Source organism: Larimichthys crocea, chromosome X (genome assembly GCF_000972845.2).
Source record: "Larimichthys crocea isolate SSNF chromosome X, L_crocea_2.0, whole genome shotgun sequence".
Lineage (NCBI taxonomy): Eukaryota > Metazoa > Chordata > Actinopteri > Sciaenidae > Larimichthys > Larimichthys crocea.
In genome coordinates this window covers 5,872,863-5,894,358 of record NC_040020.1, presented here as the reverse complement: position 1 = coordinate 5,894,358, position 21,496 = coordinate 5,872,863, and the positions used below count along the sequence as shown (strand labels likewise).

The following is a 21,496-nucleotide window of genomic DNA, read 5'->3' as shown; positions in this document are numbered from 1 at the left end:
AACATACCCAGAATCAATACACTGCACTAGGTTTTTAGGAGATAAACGGTCTTCTCTTGTTTTTAAAATCAGGGCTCTGTTCCAAAAAAACAATGTCACACAACAGCAGGTGCTAAGAATTTAGGGCAGTGGAAAAGCCCACAAATGGCTGACCAAGACACACGCAAGAAAGTAAAAAGGCTCCTGGGGCGGTGTTTAGCTCAGTTGGTAGAGCAGCCACCCCATGTGCCAAGGCTCTGTCCTTGCTGCGGAAGCTCAGGGTTCGAATCAGAATAAAGCTCTATCAAAATAAAGCTCGAAAAGGTCAAAAAAATTATCTAAAAAAAAAAAAAAAAGAAGTAAAAAGGGCTCCTGTTGCGATGGCTGACAGGACAATGATCACTATAATCATTGGGTACCCCATTTACCTCCAAACCCCTCATTGCTGCTCATCACCCTGAGCCAAATGAGCACGAGGCAAAGAAGGTGGGTGGAGTCCTGAGGGAAAGACTTAAAAAAAAATGAGACAGAAAGATCGAGATCTCTGCCTCTTGCCTCGGGGAAGGTCAGCCTACACAATACTCCTGCTGTTACAAAGGAAAAAGAACCTTTCATTGTAAACTAGATGTGCACACAACTCTCACTTAAACATGCAGATAGCTAGATGCCAATTAAGTTTTTCAGGGTGATAGTTAAGCTAAAGCCAACCAGATTATTAACTCTATTTGAATGCTCACTCACAGACAGAGGCTGCTTTTGGAGACAGTTTAATTCCTCTGGATTAGAGCGGTAAATCTGAGGCACGTGTAACAGCCGAGGCAAGGCAGCAGCAGCACAAATGAGCAATGACAAACCCAACATCAACTCACGACTGTGGATTCACTACAGTAGCTCCATTCAGGAATTGTTGGATCTCTGTAAACAATATTATTAAAAGTACAGTGTAGATCTGCTCTATATGGAAAGTGTCATGAGATAACGTCTGATATGATTTGGTGCCATATAAATGAAATTGAATTCAACATTAGCTGTTAAAAAACTTACAAAACTCAAGTTTAATCTCTATTCAAGAGCAACCACACAGATGTAAATAAACCAACAAACCATTGCTTACTGAAGGCACTGAAGAAGAATCATGATACATGAGAATATTTCCTTGGAATTTACATAAACAAGATGTCAGTAATTCATGAGAGACATTACAACTGGAAATAAAGGTATAAAACTCTTCAGAACAAAAGAAGAATAAATTCAAATTGACAGTTTTTCTACATTTGTAGACCAGTTCAGGGAAACGCCAAGGCAGTGCAGTGAAGTCTGCCTCACACCAGCCAGTGGCTGACTGGCTGGCCTATAACACATTACACAGCTGTCTGCCTCCCTCTTGTCTCACTCCTCCAAGTCATATCACACACAGAAAGAGAGACATTACAGTGCATAACCTGAGGCTGTCTGATTGTACATGAGCACTGAGCACTTTATACTCAAATGGAGATCTGCAAGACGAAATAAAGAGAGTGGGAGGATAAGCCTAAACATGCACACACAACATTTAGCCCAAATGAGCCTCAGTAGATTACAGTAGATTAGAAAGTGAGACTTGCAGAATTGCTGAAATGCTAAGAGATCCACAAGAGATGCATAAACTGTTGGTTTTTGTTGCCAATTAACATAATGCTCAGTCTCTCATTAAAAACCAACAATATTACTGCACTTAAAGTGCCTACAAGGCAGTAAAAGGTCAAAATATATTATTATTATATATATTGCAGACTCCCACAGTAATATATCTTAGAATGTAACTAACATTATATTTAAAAAGAAATCTAGCATAAACACTGTTAAGATATACCTCAATATCTAAAATAAAAGTCAGTTTGATGAACAAATAAAACTCCATCATCAGTACCAGAGATGTGCCACAGTTGTCAAGAGGATCACTTGGACACACAGCCCAAGATCTGCCCTGCGCAAAAATATTCATCGCATCAATCTGGCAAAACTTGTTGAGGCAAATCTGGGCTTTGCTAGCGTGATTAAACTCAAGTAGACAAACAATAGTGTGTGGGCTGGGGTTTGAAGGCTGGCTAACCATAGCATGATGTCAACTCTCCTGTTGGGAGAGTGAAAAGCCGCCGCAAAGAATGGACGAGGGCCAAGCTTGGACAAAGAAAACAAAACAAGTAGTTCAGATCACACAGCACACAATGGATGCCCTCCCCGTCTGTGGCCTCCACATGTTCTGCATAGTCGACAGCCCCGTGTCTGCCCCTCCCAGACACCCCCGCACTCTGTCGTCTGCCAGCTTTTGTTTTCCTGTTTATTAGTGCCGGGTATCATGTCAGCACACTGACACTGCCTCTAGATTGGGTGTTTTAAATTGTTTGCACGTTCTATAGCCACTTGGAACAGAGGGGTGAGTGGAATGGGTTGTAATCCACAACTACACCACTAGATGCTACTAAATACTACACACTGATCTTTTAAAATGGGCTTTACAGTACAATATATGATGGTTGATAACTAGTCAGTAAAAACAAAGTAGCAACGTCCATGGCTGTGAATGCAGAAGTGCTAAAAACTGCAGTTCCTCAAACAGCCACTTGAGGCTGGCTACAGAACATGTACAGAACATATTAACATATCCAGCTTCACAGCTTCATTTCCACATCTTTGCTGATTTTTGGCCACGAGGCAGAAGAGGCAGGACTACTACTACTACTGCTGCTGGTGATGGCAGCCAGCACCCTATATGTTGAGCTTCAAAACAGCTCTTCAGAAACCTACAGATGACGCCACACATATGCTGTCCATTCTTTATACTGTTAGTGACAACAACAGGGGAAGGTTCGGTCGATGGACGAAGATGCAATAGGTGCCTTATGTACAGATGAGACAGAAGTAGCAGTGGCAGAATTTCAATAGGTGAAAAACTTGATTAAAGTTTTACTGGAAATTCTTAATTTGGAGTCGCTGGAGAGTCTGGATTAACTTTTAGTAACTGGATAGCATAACCACCTACAATGCTGGTATTTTTCTGCAGTTCTAAATTAATGTGCGAGTATTAAACTCTTGTTGAGGGTAGCAAAAATAAGTGTTGGTAAAAAACACAGACAGTTTTATATTGATTGCATATGGCATTATGTTGGAAAGTGGCTATGGTATAAGTATGGCAACGCTACTATATCCAAGTATTATCCATTATCTATCACATGGACCATCGCCAAACATGACCACAGTAGGAATTCAGAACATAGGATGTTGAATCTGCCAAGCCCAAACAATAGCATATCACTGTACAAGAATCTTCTGGGTTGGGTGGCGTCAGATGGTGTTGTATGCTAATGACCGTACAGAACAATAGGTGGGGAAGCAAATTTCATGGTTGTTGACCCAAATGGCAGTGTTTAATCCAGAGTTGGCCCTGAAAACAGCCCATGTCTGGCAATCAGATGGAGGCCTCGTGTGGCCTTGACCCTCGCTAGTCAAAAAGAGAGAGAGACGGTTTTATTAATGTGTGTCCGCAACTGCCAGCAGGCCTCACCATCCTGCCAGGAGGGTGTGCAAATGACAAAATGTTACCCCCATCAGTACGATAACAGGGCGAGGAGAATTCAGACACCTTGATGAATGTAAAGCTTTTAACTGTTGGCACAAGATAGCAGAGCAGCACACCCCGACTAACACGTGTACTGTAAGACCTGGGCGGAGTTCAAGTATTGGAATGTGTCATGTCAATGCCACGATGCATAAAGCATCTCACTAACCAAAATCCAGCTTCATCTCATACGCCTGTGTATGCACCCAAAATGCAGCTTTCCATGCACTATGAACTAGCTATTTGTTATTATGTTATTGACCAAAGATTTGCTCTTACTCTGGGGCTACATTCACTACTTATTCTTATGATCTAGTCACACAGCTGCTGAGGGCAGTTTTCACTAAGGAATGTGGAGAACTTTTAACCAGGATTAAGGTTATCACTATGGTGTACATTATATTAAATGAATAAACTTTCATATCGTGACTAGGTTGGCTAATGGGCAGTAGATACACACAACTCTGGGGAGAGCAAATACTTTTGGCATACTCAACAATGCAACATATTTCTGTGACAAATATATCTGTGATTTAAAAAGAGAACTGGAACTAACTAATCTTTGGAAACAACAACAAAAAATGAGGAAATTGATGAGCATATTGATCCAAACTGAGCAGACTGAGCAGTTATTAATAAGTCCCATAAGTTCTCTGTCCCCTCTGCTATCCATCTACTCAGTTCTTAATAGCCTTTGCCTGTATGCTTTGTATACTTCATTGATTTGCTTTCATAATTGTTTGTATAGGCTGTTCTGGGTAGCAAGCTTATGCATATATCAATAATTACCCTTGAAGTGAATACTTGATGGAAATAAATCTGGGTTTATTTATTTATTTGTGTTTTGGTGGCTTTTAGGACAGTTTGTGAGTATGCTCAAACAGTTACAAATGTCACTTATGTATAATGGTCCGCATTTTTCAACTTACTACACCCGTTATCTGTAAAAGCAACATACAGTACAGTAAGAAAGAAAAAGTGCGCATGTTTTAATGGAGTATTCCCAGCCTGCCTGCCGCCTCTCCCCACAGCATGGCGTCAAATTCTTTGTGCTCTGATAAACTGCTGCAGCGCTGAGACCTGGGAGTGACCTTCAGCTTTTGTTATGTATGAATGCAGAAGCACTAATGCACTTGCCTCTAGGAAGTTCAGACACAAATATTGACAAGATATAAAAGAGAAAGGAATTAAAGAACTGAATCTAATGAAAACCATCAGTTTGATTTATCTAATTAGGAAGAGCATGAATTTCTTTCATACATGAAGCATTGCTTATGTTGGATACACAGCGTCTTCCGATTCATTATGGAGGAAACAGTGCATCCACTTAACTACTGTAAAGATGTAAACAAACGTCTTACGTCTGAGGAGACTGTCCAATTATCAGTGTTGAGTTCTTTCCTCATTCCTCAGCGTCCTCTGTGTGTACTGAAAAAGCCTTTCAGCCTTTCAAGCTCAGAAGTCTAAATGGTCCAAGTCTGTTTCCAGCCTCTGGTTAAAGGGCAGACTGACTGTCATCCTGATAACATCACTGAGTGAAAGGGATTGTGAAAGGCAAACGTATTTCAGGATTTATTTAATTTTTGAGAGAGAGAGACAAGCAATGTCCAATTTTATAAGAACTTTCAGGCAGTACAGAGCAGAGACCTGAGCTACAGCTACATGCTGTTTCTAAAAGAAATTATTTGGACCATGTAGCAAGCTCAAGCTGTCTCTGTACATGAAATTTGTTACCAAATTTAGTACAGCAAGCACTTATTCAACAAAATGTTGAATACTTGCCAAAAAAAACAAAACATTTCTGACATTTCAAGGACACTGATTTGCATGATGAAGTGAGACAGGGAAGAAATCACTTGCTACAGCTAGAACAAGCAGAGGTAAACAGCTTAGCTGTGCCTTGTAAACTGAACCTACTAAATGTTTGTTCAAGAAGTTACATAGCTTTTTAACATCGTAGTCATTAATATGCTTCAATTTATATACTGTTAAGTATGCTGGAAACCATTTAAAGTAAGACACTAATGTTGGGCTTCCAAAATTAAGCAAGTATTGATAATAAACTGTAGAACTGTATAATCACCTTAAAATAAGAATCATTGTGTTTTTGTTGTCTCAAAATGAGCCCCTTATATCTACTGTGAGAGCGGGTTTCATGGGGTCCGCCATGTTGAACCACCATGTACTAACCATGTTTATTGTGAATTCGTATTTTTCCTACATGCTTGGGAGAAGAGGGTGAGGCATGGGAGTGTATTCATTTGGCTGCAATTTGCAACTTCACAGCTAGGTGTCACTAAATCCCACACACTGGACCTTTAATGCGTCAGGTTTGCAAGTTACGCAAGCCCTCAAGCTTTATGAATGTCAGATCAAACGCAATAAAAAAACGATTATTCGCTCACGCCACCCACTGAGTATTTATCCATGGAAAAATGGGATTTCTGTCTATTGCTATGTGCCCGATCAATCACTGATGTTTTAATAGCAGTGCCGCACACCAACTGTGTTTTCTCACTTATTCGGTGGTGGGGTCACAGAGGGCTGAAGGCTGTATTTGGTAAAAGGCAGAGATCCTGGACTGGAGCCAGTTTTTTTCTCCCAAAATTACACTGGTGGAATAAGAAAGGTCACTGAATGGTCAATGATTTGTCCTCCATTATCTGTTCATAGACTTTCTTGCTGGAGCAGACACTGGATTTAGATGTGACTAATACAACTAGAAGTGTATGTGAACCTCTCACGAATACTGCCACTCAGAAACAGAGCAGGTCCAACACAATAGTCAACGTTGTCTCTTAGCGTGTCTAAAAAGACAAAGAAAAGACTCACTCAGGATCGGGCAAATAAAGGATGAATGTAAAATAGAATTTGGACATAATTGCAGCAAACAGAAGTGGTCGTCAGCTGCTCCTCACAGTGGGATAAATAGTCGGGGTGGTGAGAAGGGGGGCAGAGGGAGGTAGAGGAAAACAGGCACTGGGTAACTACGACTAGTGATGATTCACTGTCTCTTTCTGAAACAAAACAACCACCCTCTTCTTCTGCCCTTCCAACCTCACGCCGTGATTGGCCAGCTGTGCAAAAGTGAAAATAAAGACAGGGTCTGGACTTCTCTCTCTTCTTTTGTTGCATCACCCTCACCTCTGCGTCACCATTTGAATCTCTTCTTAATGATTTCTACATAAAATAAGACAACTTAGCAAGTGCCGGGCCGCTAAATGTTCCCTGAAACTAATGAATGAATCGATTAAACAATAAAAAAAAACAGCAAAATCTTATTTTCTGCCTGCCTAGTCAGCTTTGAGATGTAAAACAGGGATTACTCACAAAAGCAGCAGCTGATTCTGCTGGCCCTGATAACCAAGATGTACAATTAACATTCAGTCTGAAGATCAGCTTTGAATCGAAGAGGGAGAGTGGACAGAGATGTATTTTGTAAGCACAAACACACACACAAACACACACAAACACACACACCTGACAGCTGCACTTTAACCCTCCCTTCCAGCTTGTAGGTCTAATTATCTGGTGGTGGCCAGTATCCCAGTAGGGGGGCCTCTGAGTGCATGTGCGTGACGCTGTGTATGCATGACAATTGTGTGTATGTGTGTGCATCAGTGGGAGGGGGCTGCAGTGCCTGCAGACCGGGTGGCTGGGACCTGTGATTTGATTTTGGAGGAGCAGATGGCGGGATGCTGCTGGAAGGCATTTGGAGTGTGTGTGTGTGTGTGTGTTTATGGGTGCATGAGTGAAGAGCCCCACTTTTCGGTAAAGTAAAGCTTTTTATAGAATCTATGGGGCTTTGTTCAAACTGGTACCATTACATTTTATGGTTAAAGAAGAGCTAATAAATTTGATAATATACAGACACCTAAAACAAAGCACTGGTACTTAAAATATCCTACATGGGTTGAGAAAATCCTCCTAATGCAAACAGGACAGTTTTTAGTAGCTCTTGTAAGTTGATTTTTTGGAGGTTAATGATTTTTGCAGGACACCAGGCCTTTAGTTTGTCTAGCCATCAGTAAGGCACCACTCAGGATGTGAAAAGAGGCTTATCAGGGCGGAGAGGCTCCGTGACAGAGGGCTCCAAACAAGTCAAGCTGTCAGCTTACAGAGACCTGTTTGGTCTGGGAGAGTGTTACCTCCTCTTCAAGCAGAGGGGGGCAGAGGACAAGAGAAAGTGAAAAGATTAAAGCTAAGCTCAAGCTTTTCCATTCAATTCTCCAAGTAGTCAGTATTCAAGAATAAAGATTATGTTGTCAGATATCGCAATTCATTCTGCACTGCGAATTTAAAGAAAGCACTTACTGACTTTGACATTCAGACTGACTTCTATTATCATGGACAGGATATTGTTAGGTGTTCAGTTCTGGTCTCAGGATCAGGTTACAGGCTTAATGGGTTAAACCTCTGAATTAGACTCTTAATTTAATTTTGAGACTGTTCTGTTGAAGCCAAGAGAGTAAGACAAGTCCAAAGCAAACAGTCCGTAATAGTTAATCAGACATTATGGCAAGAGTACACTTGCTGTCTTTCTCATGACTGGCTGCTGTTGCTGCTATAGGGATGTTGCACTGGCAGATGGGACTGAAACAACAAATGCTGTTAGGTGATTAATGACAGCTGCAGAGAAGAACAAGCCCAATTATAATAAAGTAACTTGCTCCAAACTTCGTATTCTGTGACTGTAACTATCAACTATCAAATATAAATGATGCAGAATTCATTAAAATCATTGTTGATTTTTTAAGATTTATGATTTATATCTGCCTGGTTCAGGTTAAATGACAGAGCTGAAAATCTAGAACATAATTTCATTTTTCAAATGCAGTCTAACCAAATTATTATAACACTTTAAGGACACAATATTCCTAGAAGAAAATCAGTACGAGTTAAGTTTAATGCTTCCAATTTGGTGCACCTAAAGCAATTCTTCACTTCCTAAATGTACGAACTAGAGTGCTCATTAACAACCTAAAATGGCTTTTTGTGACATGATTTCTATGCTTGCAATGAAGCACCATATGAGTATGGCTGCATCTATTGTGTTCTCTATATTGAAAATATATGATATATTAAAATGGAAGCTATTTAATCTTATCCAAAACCTGCGGAGGGCATTAGTATTTGGTGACACCATGAAGGACACATTGTAACTCAGCCCAGTTTGATAAGAAACTCTTCTTCAGCCTTAATCTCATGGTGGAAAACTTTATATGGATGGATTCAGCAGAGGGAACGAATCATCTATGACAGGAAGCTTAAAAAAGACTGTTGTAACTAATTGCTGATGCGTTTATCATTAAAAACTGTGCGGTGAATATCTAAGGAAGCTAAAATGCCACACTTGTCAGCATGACAGATGTAATGTGACATCTGGAATGTATATTCCTAAAAGACTGTGTAGTACATGTCCTAAATCTTGACTACATATGACAAATTTATGATTAAAATACAAATAGCTGCGAAGAAATCACTCACTGAATTCATTCTATCTTCAATCCTATAACGGAGCATTAGGTTTGGCTAAAAGCGCAACTGAGGACCACCCCCGCCTTGCTATAAAAGCATCCCAATGACATAACTGAGGACGATTTGCACCTATTCATTTTGAAAGAGCAATTTCCAACGTCACAAAAACAAATACTCACAGATTTATCAACACGATAGATGATGTATGTGTCTACTTAGGCTGTCTTCAGTCCTGGCTGTGTTTACTGGGAGGCTACTGAGCCTGTTTTTGTTGCCTACTGGGCCCAGCTCCAGTTTGGGTGTTCATTCAGGCAACACTCCCTGGCAGCATCCCCTGCCCCAGGTCTGAAAAACCTCCTCACAAACACCAACACTGGCTCCCAGTCCAGGCGGTCCAACAGGTAGTACAGTCAGCAGTGGTGTGCCGGTAAATAACTTACTATAGCTAACTAGCTGACAATTATATTAAAATAGCAAAATTGTCAACTCATAACAAAGATTTCTTTGGATAGCTAGGAAGGCAGATTGGGCATCCCAAATGTAACCCAAGCACCAGAGTTACTGTATTTAAATGCACCCCATAAAATCTAATACAGCATTCCTCAAGGAGTGAAATGCCTGTAAAGAACAGCTGGTCTGCATGGCTCAACTACTTGGAATCGACTAAGAGATAGAAATAGAGACACATCAAGGCTCTATGTCACAGATATGAGACCAAGTTAATCACTGCGGAGAATCCAACAGGATTCTTACAAGAAGTACTCATGTATGCAGCTGTGGACATGCATTTATCAGGCAATATTTTAGTACCATCTTTTTCAACATGTGTTCAACAGTGTGTGAAGCTATGTTTCAACCAACCCCAAGGGTAAAAACCTACAGCAGGAAGGAAATTTTAAGCTACGATAGTGTAAATAAATAAGATGATGTACTGTGTACTGTTTTATAATCCTAACACGTCGTTAAAAACTGTGCTCCTGTATAGTGCTGACTAAACAGAAAGGATGCTGGGCTGGCCCTGTCAGAAGTGATGACTATTCTCTGAGTCATTTGTCTGGACTGTCCGGTCTAGAAAGATTCATGTCTGCTCACAGGAAGCAAACATCAGCCGGTTTGGTGTCAGACTTGGGATTCTGTCTCAGAGGCAGGAGATTTCATGGTTACAGCTCAGTTTATCAGTTATGAAATTAGGGTGTTCAAATAATAATCAGTGTCTCTCTATTTGTGGAATTACACAGCTGTTCATTAAAAATGAAACAAAATTTGAGGTCTTCAATAAAAAGGAACAAATCTGACAGTATCCTCTCTCTAAAAAGTTCTTTCTGGACAAATATGATCATGGATGAACACAACATTATTTATACAAAACCTCACAAGCAACCACAACACATTCAAGTTTGATTTTAGTGCAGTCACAAATTTCTCCCATCCATCCATCCATCCATCCATCCATCCATCCATCCATAAACGTCAAATGTTTTAACAAACGTTCCACTTCTGTCTTCTTACACTGACAGTAAACAGACAGATCAGCCCTGAAATTCACTGGTTATAACGGCATCCACGGTTTCAAGAAATGTTCCAATGATGTGAAATGTGTCACAGTTAGCTGCATCTTAAGTAAAAGAAATCAGAAGTCATTTGAGGCCAGCTGCCTGAAATATGGGACCAATTATTTTAACTTGAGCTTTTCATGGTACAGGCTTTTTTATTTATTTTTTTAATTTAATTTGAAGAAAAGTCCTTAAGGAAATCATTTTTTATTAATCTAGACAGTCATTTGTGTTTATATTGCATGTTTATGCCATCTATTTAAAACTACTTTAAACCCTTGGTCTGTCCAATGTCTAATTTGGTTTTGAAACAGGTGACAATCACATTGCTGCATCAACTGCATCTCAGCCCTTCAACAAACCCTCAACCCTCCCATAGGTGGATAAAATATAAGGTGACCAAGCTTTTCTATTCAAGCTCTCTCACACTTTTAAACATCATGGAACTTGCTTCTTTATCCATTTTTTTACCCATTTGAAATTAATAATTCTGTGAGGTTAAGACTAAGATTAATACCTCAATGGGAATCTGTTTTTCACTCAGTTTATTTTACATGCATTTTAACAAGGGCTCATAGACATGCTCACAGACATACAATGTGGAGAGAGACGGTGGAGTGATTGGCAGCCCCCCGAGGAGTGCCCTGCGAGCAGTTGGGGGGGGTTTGGTGCCTTGCTCAAGCAGTGCCCAGGAGGTGAACTGGCACCTCTCCAGCTAGCAGTCCACCTTCCATATTTTGGTCCATGCCACCTTCTCGTTCCCAAGCCAAGTCTCTATGGACTGAGCTACTGCTGCCACCGTAGACCTCTCCCAGATGAGACAACGTCATATAAATCTTTATGATTAGGGGGCACCATGTGCTGAAGCTCACCTCATCTAATAACACCAGGGACCCTCAATGAGATTTTTTAGATGGAAATATTACTATATATGTGTCCCAGATGAATAGGATTATAGCAAAAACAGTCTCACACGGATTAATAGGGGTGGATAAGTTAGGGAGGGTGCTATACTGATGGATATGGCTAAAGGCCTGAACTCTAAAATGTATTCATTAGTGCCTTGTTGAAATAATTGTGGCGTGTAATTATGTATGGATGATGAAATGGGGTGTAATTACCTGGACTGCTGACACAGCTGAAGCTTATAAATCACAGCGTTTTTTGGAGATAAAACCTTTGGCTAAAAAGCTCAGCCAGGCAGTTCCATCTGGTTTTCATATGCACATCATCCAATCTTATCTCACTGAAGACAATACAGTTAACTCCCTCCAACTGTCATGTTATGTAATAGCAGTTAATGAGTTTGTGGTTATTGGCAAGAGTGTGAATATCCTTGTTTCACTGGCTGGTTATGCATTAAATAGTTTGTTCTTTTAAAGTAAAACAAGCATGCACCATAAAACTAAAAACTCACCTGCTTGCCCTCCAAAGTGTACAGTCTCCTCACAGCTCCAGAATCCAACTTGATCGCATCTGTGATGTCAGTGAGCACCTGCTCGAAGGAGTGCGCCGTCTTCTTATTGAGCAGTATCCGCACCGCCTTGCGTGGTTTGACGCCGCTGCGGATGACTGTAACCAGCTTGGGTTTGATGAAGTCCTTGGACTCGCGCTGCAGCTCACTCTTGAGCGGGATGAGGGAGGAGAGGGAGCGCGACGTGCCCGTCTTGCTGCCCACTGCCCAGTTGGGGTTGACGTTCTTGGTGTAGTCCACACGTCGGAAGGGTTCATTTGAAGCGCACACATAACTTTCACCTGGAGACAGAAATAAGGCGGTAGAATTGACAGTCAAAAAAAAGAATATTTAACACGAAACACACGCTGCATATGCAGCAATATATTTGTGAGGTTGATATGTTATCAACCTCACAAATATAGAATGCACCATAAAATATTGCATTCACATGAGGTGAAAGAGTTGAACAACAGAGAGTTAACATTCTTCAGTTGAAACAAAAAGGCACATTCAGAGGCCAGTCCAGTGTAACACTGTCCTCTCTCCCTTTCAGCTGTTGAGCTGCTGCGTTGGCCTTCCTCCAAGGCAAAGCATTTTGTTTTATCTGCCCGCATTCCATTCGAACAGTTAACACGCAAATGTTTCCCCTTAAGAAGTCATGTGACAAGTACAGGGGCTTGGCCGGTAAATGAAAACCACAGCAAGAATGTCTGGTGATTGTTGTGAAGGCTGAATGTTGGATGAGAAACTCAGCGCTGACTAAGAGGGAGAAAGTGACAGATACTTTCTTCTTATGCTACATTCATCATAAAAGTATTTAACCTTCCACAAACACATGATCGAGTCTCTCAGGATCAACTTAAGCACACTTGAGGGAACATATTAGATACCTTACAGACTGTAAATCCTGCTTTAGGAAATCTCCACTGTCTTTCGTTGAACGTATTTATGGGGCTACAGAAAAATGATCTTTCAGTATCTGTTGGTAAATTGTTCTTTTTACTACCTGAGAGTTAAATCCATCTATGAAATGTTAGTTATCTGATGTGTGTCAAGACACGCTGCAGTGTAAGAAGGCCATATGAGGCGGTGTGTCCCACGATACCTGGTTTTATTAAGCCTGCAATTAACCAAGGGCTAATTAAAAGGCTAGGCCACAGCTGGAGGGAATGAACTATGGCTGAAAACTAAAACAAAATATAACTGGGGCTGTCATTCATCCGGGGGGACAATGGCAGAATGCTGAAACGCCCTCAGATGGTGGCTGGTGACAAGTCTATTCCCTGAGGTGCAGGGATCTCAGGTGCAACATCCCTCAGTGATGTAAGGGGAGGCCCAGTCACCCGCCACTGGCTGATGTCCTCATGTGGACGACAGATGAGGTCAACTTAACAGAGCTGTCTAACCAGTCCGGCAGATTTTGCTGCAGTGGTCAAACAGCTGTCACCAAGCCAAAACCAAGCCATGGTATTTTAACTGGACATCATAAAACAGTGTTAATATTAAGACATTATAACAATTATCATCAGAAAATCAATGTGTGAGCCCATGAGCCAAAGATCGTCTCAGCAGGTACATTAAAAGAAATAGGATGTTCAGCAGCACACTATGTGAAGCGTTTGATGGTCTTAATCTGCTGCTACGCAAACATTTGTAGTCAACGTCCTGTTTTTTCTGTTAATATTAGAAAATGTACCGGCCTAATATTACCAAAACACAACCTCATCTATCCATCAAGCATTATGTCCATGATGCAACTTGAGTGTAAGCCTGGAGCCATATCCCCATGAGACGCAACAAATTAGACAGTTAAAAATATTCGTCACGGAGTGGATTCAAACTGTGAATTTATTAATCAAAGATAATTGAAATTAAAATGAATTTCAAACTGAAATTCTCCTGGCGATAATAAATCCTGGCAATTTAATAGATGTGAACAACAGTGAGAGAAATAGTGCTTTTATAAAGTCAATAAAATCCTTTATTTTTTAGGTGAGTGTTACAAAAATTGCATTTAAATTATAAATGTATAAAAAGTTGGTATTTAATTCAGCCTCAAGACTTAAATTGCAGCTCAATTTGGAGGCTATATTACAACATTACTGATAACAAAGACTATAGCAATATAGCTTCTGGCCGTGGCAGCAATAAGAACAATGCTCGAGTGTAGCAGCACTTCAATTGAGAAAGACATGATGCAGCGTCATGTATAATGCCTTCTATGGCTCTGGAGGGAGAGGGAGCTTTTTAAAGTCTGAGATGTTATCAGGGTCATCTTGGCGTAGGCCTGGATATGAAATATTTATAACAGAACGCCCGTGTAACAAATTGGGGGCATGGAGTTTGAAAGAAGTTGGTATTTACCAGGCAGACAGGGTCAAACACAATGATATGTTAATGACTGGATTATGGGAAATGTATGATTCCAGTGTTTTTGAGCCATAATAAAAGGTCTGTCTCCTGTGAGTCGTCCAACTTAATGAAAAAGCAGTACTAGTGTAAATCATGGAGTGCCTCTCTAATGGCTGCACTACAATAAAGAAAGTTGTGTCAGATCACTAAGAAGTTTACCCTCTTGAGAATGAGTTCATATTTTCAACATTCTCGCCTGAAGAAACAGGAATGGGTGGGTTTCCTCAGGATACTGACAAGTAATTTGACGTACAGTATAATATATAATACTGAGTACACCATAAGTTCAGCAAAGCAGAAAAACATTTCTGATTAGATTTATGTCTACTTTCAACCTTGTAATTTCACCACTTGGTGCTACTAAACAACTTGGCTTGCACACTCACTATTGTCCCCACTAAAATTCTTGTGTCAGCATGTTGTTACCCCCAAATATCCACATAATAAACAACAACGCTTTTTCTAAACACAGTTCAGTATCTGCTACCTCTCTGCGTAGTTTTCCACAAGCACAGCAGTTCAGCAGGATTTTTCCATGGTCTTTAAGTTTCTCTTTGTCGCTTGTACCTGAATCTCTGTGGTTTGGAGTTTAGTTTCACTTCTGCCCAAGAGGTGTAGTATTATTCTTCAATAAGAACAGGTCTGATCACCTATATATTGCCATATTCTACTATTTGGTCAACAGATCAATGACATATTGCAGGGAGGAATAGTGTAAACACAACCAGCCACTAAGAGCTGAAAAAGGGCTGCAGGCGACAGGCTCTTGCTGCGGTTTTTACACCTCTAACATGTCATTACGGTAAACAATATCATCTTGCTGTGCTTTTGCAGTGGAACTGGCGGTTGTTCATGGTATGGCTCGGCACGACTACCACCCCCACTATAGAAAAAAAACCCAACAAGTTGGCTGGCTGGCTCTGTAATCCCATCCAGCCATAAGGGGCACATATGTGAATGGTGCTTATTGGGTTTCCACACAAAGGAACCCCAGCAGGCTTCAATCAATGGAGGCAGACTGCTGAGCTGTGCAGTAATGTTCCCCCTCTATATCCATTAGACGGGTGAGTAAACAAGGATAAGACACTGGTGCTTGGCCCACCTGCAGTAGACCTCACATCTGAGTTTAGTAAAATCACATTTATGTTATCAAGCCATGCAGATACTTTATTTTATTTACTGTAATTTTGTAGATATTTGGCTCTGAGATTTCTGTCACTACCACAATACAAATAGATTAAACTGAGTTTCAATTGAAGGGCACACAGGCTTAAGAAAATCTAATTCTCGGTATGAAAACTCACTATGATTGTGACCTTCAAGAGACAATGTCCCAGTAATTCAGGATAATCCACAAATCTTTTTTTGAGATGTATTTTGTCAAGAAGGTCAAAAATGGCAAAAAACAAAAAACAAAACCTATCAACAGTGAAGCCAGTGAATTTTCCAAAACAACTGAGACACTGTCTCTGGAAAAAAAAAAAAAAAGAACATGCTGATGGTTTAAAAAAAAAAATCTGCTCAATGCCATAAAGATACAGAAAATTCTTGGCACTGATGATACAAAACTACATCTATGACATTTGGTTTTAATCACTTTGAATGGTGGCCTGGCTGCTGATGTGCAACATCACATGTTGTTGTTTTTTTTTAGGGCACATTCATATTATCATGTGCCAAGTCAGGCATACTGAAGCTTTTACAGTAGTCAGACTTTCCCCACTTTGGCAGCTCTCCACAACAGGGATGATGATGCAAAAACTGTTTACAAGTCAATAACGGGTAACGACAATAACTTCGATACAACATCAACACGGCAACAGCTGCAGACATCTCAAAACCTGGATACAAGACAAATAGTCTGCATTGCTAGGGGTAAAATGACTGGACAAAAAAATGGCTGACTAAATGAATCATTGAGGCATTACTGTACTTGTGCTCTGGATACAACTAATAATCACTACTGTATGTCCAGGATCCTCATTTGGCAGCAATGTCCTATACATCTATGTATGTGCACAGGAGCAGTGTCAGAGTCTTCTGTACCAGATCCAATGCACAAAAACAACTTTTTCCTTTAACTGCCAAACTAGTGATGCTACAGAATTCAGATCAGCCACTGGCCTAAATCTTCCCTGGACACTCAAGGGATGAGGCATAGGAAATGAGTGTAGCACACAGCCTAAAGTTTTAGGAGGATGCAAGATGAAAATAGAGTATATGAAAATAATGACTGCAGTAAGAGGTCAGTGGATCCTGAGTGAGTGAGTGAGTGAGTGTATGTGTGGTAGAGCATACTAAAAGAGGATTTCAGGCAGGTCACAGCGCAGACAGATACACACCAGGGCTGAACATGAAGATTAACTTATTACGGAGAGGTCACTGTCCCTGCAGAGTGAATCACACTGCAGGAAAGTGAAAGGGGAGACGACAGAGCCCATTTGTATCTGCAGTGTGCGACTGCCTCTAAGAAAACGTAAAAAAAAACTAAAATATATAGTATGACTAAACTAATCATCCAGCTTTGCCTGTGGGAGACACTCGCTTGTAGCTACAGTATTATTTCCAAATTTAACTTTTATGATGACCATCATATTAGTTTCCAAACTTATTTTACATTTATTTGAACCCATTATTTATTTAAACCTGCTCCTATAGCACAAGATACAGGATGGGGGGAGGGAAACATTTCAAGCCCCAAGGGAGAGATCATTTTAAAAAGACTTTCATGGCCAATGGACCACAAATGGACCTTGCAACAACATTCATCGCACATTCATTCTCACACTTTGATGTACACAAAGCACCTTCAAGCCCACACAGACCTCAGCTCACAAATAGATGCCAAAGGGAGAGGAGAGAGAGAGAGAGCGAGAGAGTGGAGGGGAGAGTCCAGCTGAGATCACTGATGCACATTAGGAGAAGCCTGTGTGGGACTAAAGCTGCTCTGAGGAGGGGGGTCTGCTTGTCTGCCTGCATGGCACTGGGTCAAACATGTCAGAACAGTTATGTCAATGATGCAAATGATGTGAATGATGCGAGGGAAGCTGTGCATTGCATTCATTATATTTTAGGGTTCTCCAGAAGGCAAATGGATAGATATAAGTGGAGTAGATCTCTGTATGAAATGAGCACCAATGTCAAAGTAACCTTTAATGGGGCAAAGAGAACTTTGGCAACATAGATATTAAATAGACCACATCACAGCCATTAGGGGCCAGCCATTAAAATATGAATATGTTCTAAGTGACCTTTTAAACTTCTGGTATAACTTGCCTGAGGCTATAGTGGTGTGTTATTAGTATGGTCCATTTAGCCAATGCTCAAGGCAACATCTAGCTTTTATAAAAATCAATTACAAGTCTGAATCAATGCACTTTTAATATAAAATATTGAGCCTATTTCATGATCTATAGTCACATGAAGTGGTTGTAACATCCATTACACTCTTACCCTCCACTAACTCATCCAGATTGGTGATCTTCCTGCCTCCATCCAACGCGTATAACGTCCGGACTCCTTGGGGAAGGTTGACATTGTCCGACAGGGACCGTGTGAGCTCCATGAGCAGAGCATCCAGTGATCTGAACCGGTCGTTGGACACAGCATAGACCAAACCTTTAAAATATTTGTCTCCATTGCGGTAAAAACGCACTTTTCTTGCTTTTTTCTCAGTCGTGAGAGATTGGAGAGTGCGTGTGCGGTAGAAACTACAGTGCGCACTGTGCGCAGGGCTGGGGACCAGACCGTTTCCTCTGGAGCCTGACTGGGACCCGGACACCGAGTTGGTCCTGGGTGTCCGATGAGGTTTCTCTCGCTCCTCAAAGTGTTCAAATTCAATACTTCTGCTAAGAGACATGCTTCTCTTCCCGTTTTAAACAAACAATCAACTTTTATCCAGAGAGAGAGGATCTATGCGTCCGGATAACACACGTGTGCGTCTCCAGCCTCCACTTCCACTGTCCACAGTGTGCCTACTTGCTGCACCGGCTTGTGACAGCTCCCCAAAAAAAATAAAGAAACAAGTCTATAAATGAAAAGTCCACAGAAACTGAAGCACGTCCTGACTGATCTACAAAAACGCAGCAGGAGCAGGAGATAATCCAAACGCCGACTCGGGATTATCCGGTTGAAAACGTGTCGGATAATGAACAGCTGTGTTTGACAGACATCGCACTTGGACCTGACTCTTTTCTAAACAACGAAGAAATGTTTCCCAAAACTTCAACGCACCGTGCACCCGCAAAACCCGCAAGCCGCCTCCTTCTCCACTTCACATCCTCTCTGTGACTGGTCGCTCGCTCAAACTGTCAAATCAATGGATAATGAGAGAGAGGAGGGGAAGCCCTCTCCCCGCCTCAGGGTCCTAATGCTCTCTATTGTTCTCCTAATATATTCAGGATCTGGAAATAACGAAGTTTATAGTCATCCTCACTGACCTACATGTGTTCAAACTGTTTTTTTTTTTTTTTTTTGGATGTGACACATACCCCCTAGAGTCTGTCTGGGTAAAAAAAAAGCCATTGATATTATATTTATATTTGTTTTTATTGACAGTATACAGTAGCTATAGGCTATATTATATATTATATTAATATGGTAACAATAGCAAAATATAGTAAGCAATAATGTTCATCTGTATTCACAATGTGCGTAGGTGTGTGTATCTATGCAGCAAGCTGAATGTCCAATAAATGCTGAAATCAACTAGTAAGCCTTTGAGGATTTTATTGATTTATTGAATGCAACCCCTAAGCTGTGAAAACAGTACACCATTAGACAGAAAATGAATTGATTACAAATGATTACTTAGTCTAAATGGGTTAGACCAAAAGTCAAATGTTGTACAGGAAACTAGATTTACAAAAGTACAGACTAGCTGCAGTTAAGCTGGTTTCAAGATTTATTTTTATTAAGATTTATTTTTTTATATGCTTTTGAGTCTGTTCAACATCTTCGCAAACTAAAGAAAATTTTAAACCATACACTAAAAATTGATTTTTGAACAGTCGGCTGACAACTCAAGTAAATTGCACTCAAAGATTAATAGTTTCTTGTGCAGTGATTTATTGATCTGTAGGCTTATATACATACACATATAGAATAAACATAACTCACATGTAGAAAGATGTTTGCCTCTTAGGACATGAATCCAGTATGTCTGTGTTACAGAGTGCAGTATACTAAAATGGACTCTCTGTGACTGCCAAATAGTAAGCCTGGATTATACAGGGCAATGCCAGTTTTCCTCACCACCTATGGGTTCCTTACCACGGTTTCCCACCAGGCTCTTACGGTCCTGCGTCACCACCTGGTGCAGCACAGCAGTGACCTGAGTCACACTGTCACTGCAGCTTGTCAAAAAGCAGGGCAAACTATAATATGTGTGGACTGGGGATGAGTTAACCCACTTTTCAACTACAGTAGCCTAATTCCTGAAGTCAGTGCAACAGAAACTAATAAATCTATCTTTGTCAGACTTTATTAGCCCCAATTAGTGGTAAACTAGTTTTTAAAGGCCCATCAGTAACCATCTGAACATAAAAATTACAGGTAAGGGCACATATGTTTTAGAGGCGTTCAAGTATAGATGGACAGAACTTTGTCTGTACTGATCAGAAATGCAAGCCACTTTTAGTGTTTTTACAAACATGAATAATTAAATAGGAGAAATAAGTAAGAGAAATTAGTTTCTGAACATTAAAAGATATATCAGTCAGTGTAGGAGAGAAACCAGGTTACATTCTTGCATTTTGGTGAGGGATGACACTTGTTTTTACATGATCACAGACTGTGTGTTTAAGGAAGGAAATTAGTTTTTCACTGAATAGAAACTAAATAATGTAAGTGACCTCATCGACCACTTGGCCAGGGTTTTATTAATCTATTCATTCTCTTTTTGATCCTCTCGTTTTATTCAAGTCTGTATAAATGAGTTTCCAGCAATGTCTTCAAATTGAAACCCAGCTGTGTTGGATGTATTGTTTGAGCAGCCTTTGAGGGAGGAAGTCGCTTAGCAGAAGGCAAATAGGAGTACTCTTCCCCCGGCAGAGGGAAATCCTGTACAGAATGACAAAGCAGAAAATCCCTCAATGACAAAAATCCCTCTCTCTGAAATAAAAATAACAATCAGGTTGCCGATAAGACTTAAGCCTCCTCTAACTGTTTCTTCTGGTACTTTTGGTAAGCTACTAATATCTTGCAGTTTATGAGGGATTTGGGGAATAATTCTCCTCAGGCATTTGTATGAAAATCACTTAACAAAACAATCCACTCTGAAGGAAACAATTCAAAGCATGTGATCAGTTGCAAAGCTCTGCTGGTTTCAGGCCAAAATCACATGCCTGAGTATACCATAAGCTACTCCTTTTGAGAACTGAAAGCACATTGCTTTGGCTCAGGTACTGTACTCCTTTGTAAAGAAGCTAATATTAGTCTAGTTACATCTGTATCCTGCACTCTGTTCATTTATTAATTGCACTACCTGTACATTATGCTCCCATAAGTTATTTGTATATAATCTGCCCTTAACCACTGCCCACATTGTTTATCTGCACATACTATGCACATAATTATCTGTACATGTTATGCACATAGCAATACACACCTTACACCTTTGCACTACTGTAAATACTGCATTTAACTGTATATATTGCACTTCTCTATTTTGCACTTCTGATTAGATGCTTAACTGCATTTTGTTGCCTGTATTTATACATGTGAAATGACAATAAAGTTGAATCTAATCTAATCTAATCTAATCTAAATGTTGTAATCTCTGCATTTTAAAATTCATATGTGCAAAAAAAAATTCACTATAAAACTAGACTCTATAGTTCCAGCATGTGTGGGTGTACAGTATGTATTATTTTCATGACAGACACCAGTTGCCACAACCTTTACACACTTTCAAATTGATGTGTCAATAAAGATGAGGGTATGACTTTGGGGTCAAAGATCAAGAGAAAGGAAAGGCAGCAGTCGAAGAAAGGTCAGTGATGCACACAGCACTCTGACATA

The 21,496-nt window shown here is 40.4% G+C and overlaps 1 protein-coding gene across 10 annotated transcripts in view; it reads right to left on the bottom strand.

Annotated features, from left to right (window-relative positions):
* Positions 1–18,780, bottom strand: part of dclk2a (doublecortin-like kinase 2a) — a 43,680-nt gene extending 24,900 nt beyond the window's left edge. For 5 of the 10 annotated variants that reach the window (XM_027283143.1, XM_027283145.1, XM_027283144.1 and 2 more), the window contains exons 1-2: positions 17,930–18,775; positions 12,026–12,363 (exon numbers count right to left, since the gene is read on the bottom strand). In XM_027283143.1, coding sequence (XP_027138944.1) covers positions 12,026–12,363; positions 17,930–18,335 — 744 coding nt within the window. In that variant the 5' untranslated portion in view covers positions 18,336–18,775. Of the gene's footprint in view, positions 1–12,025; positions 12,364–17,929 lie in introns of all 10 variants that reach the window. The other 5 variants (XM_027283150.1, XM_027283151.1, XM_027283148.1 and 2 more) reach the window with 2 other exon arrangements.
* Positions 18,781–21,496: the final 2,716 nt, after the last annotated feature.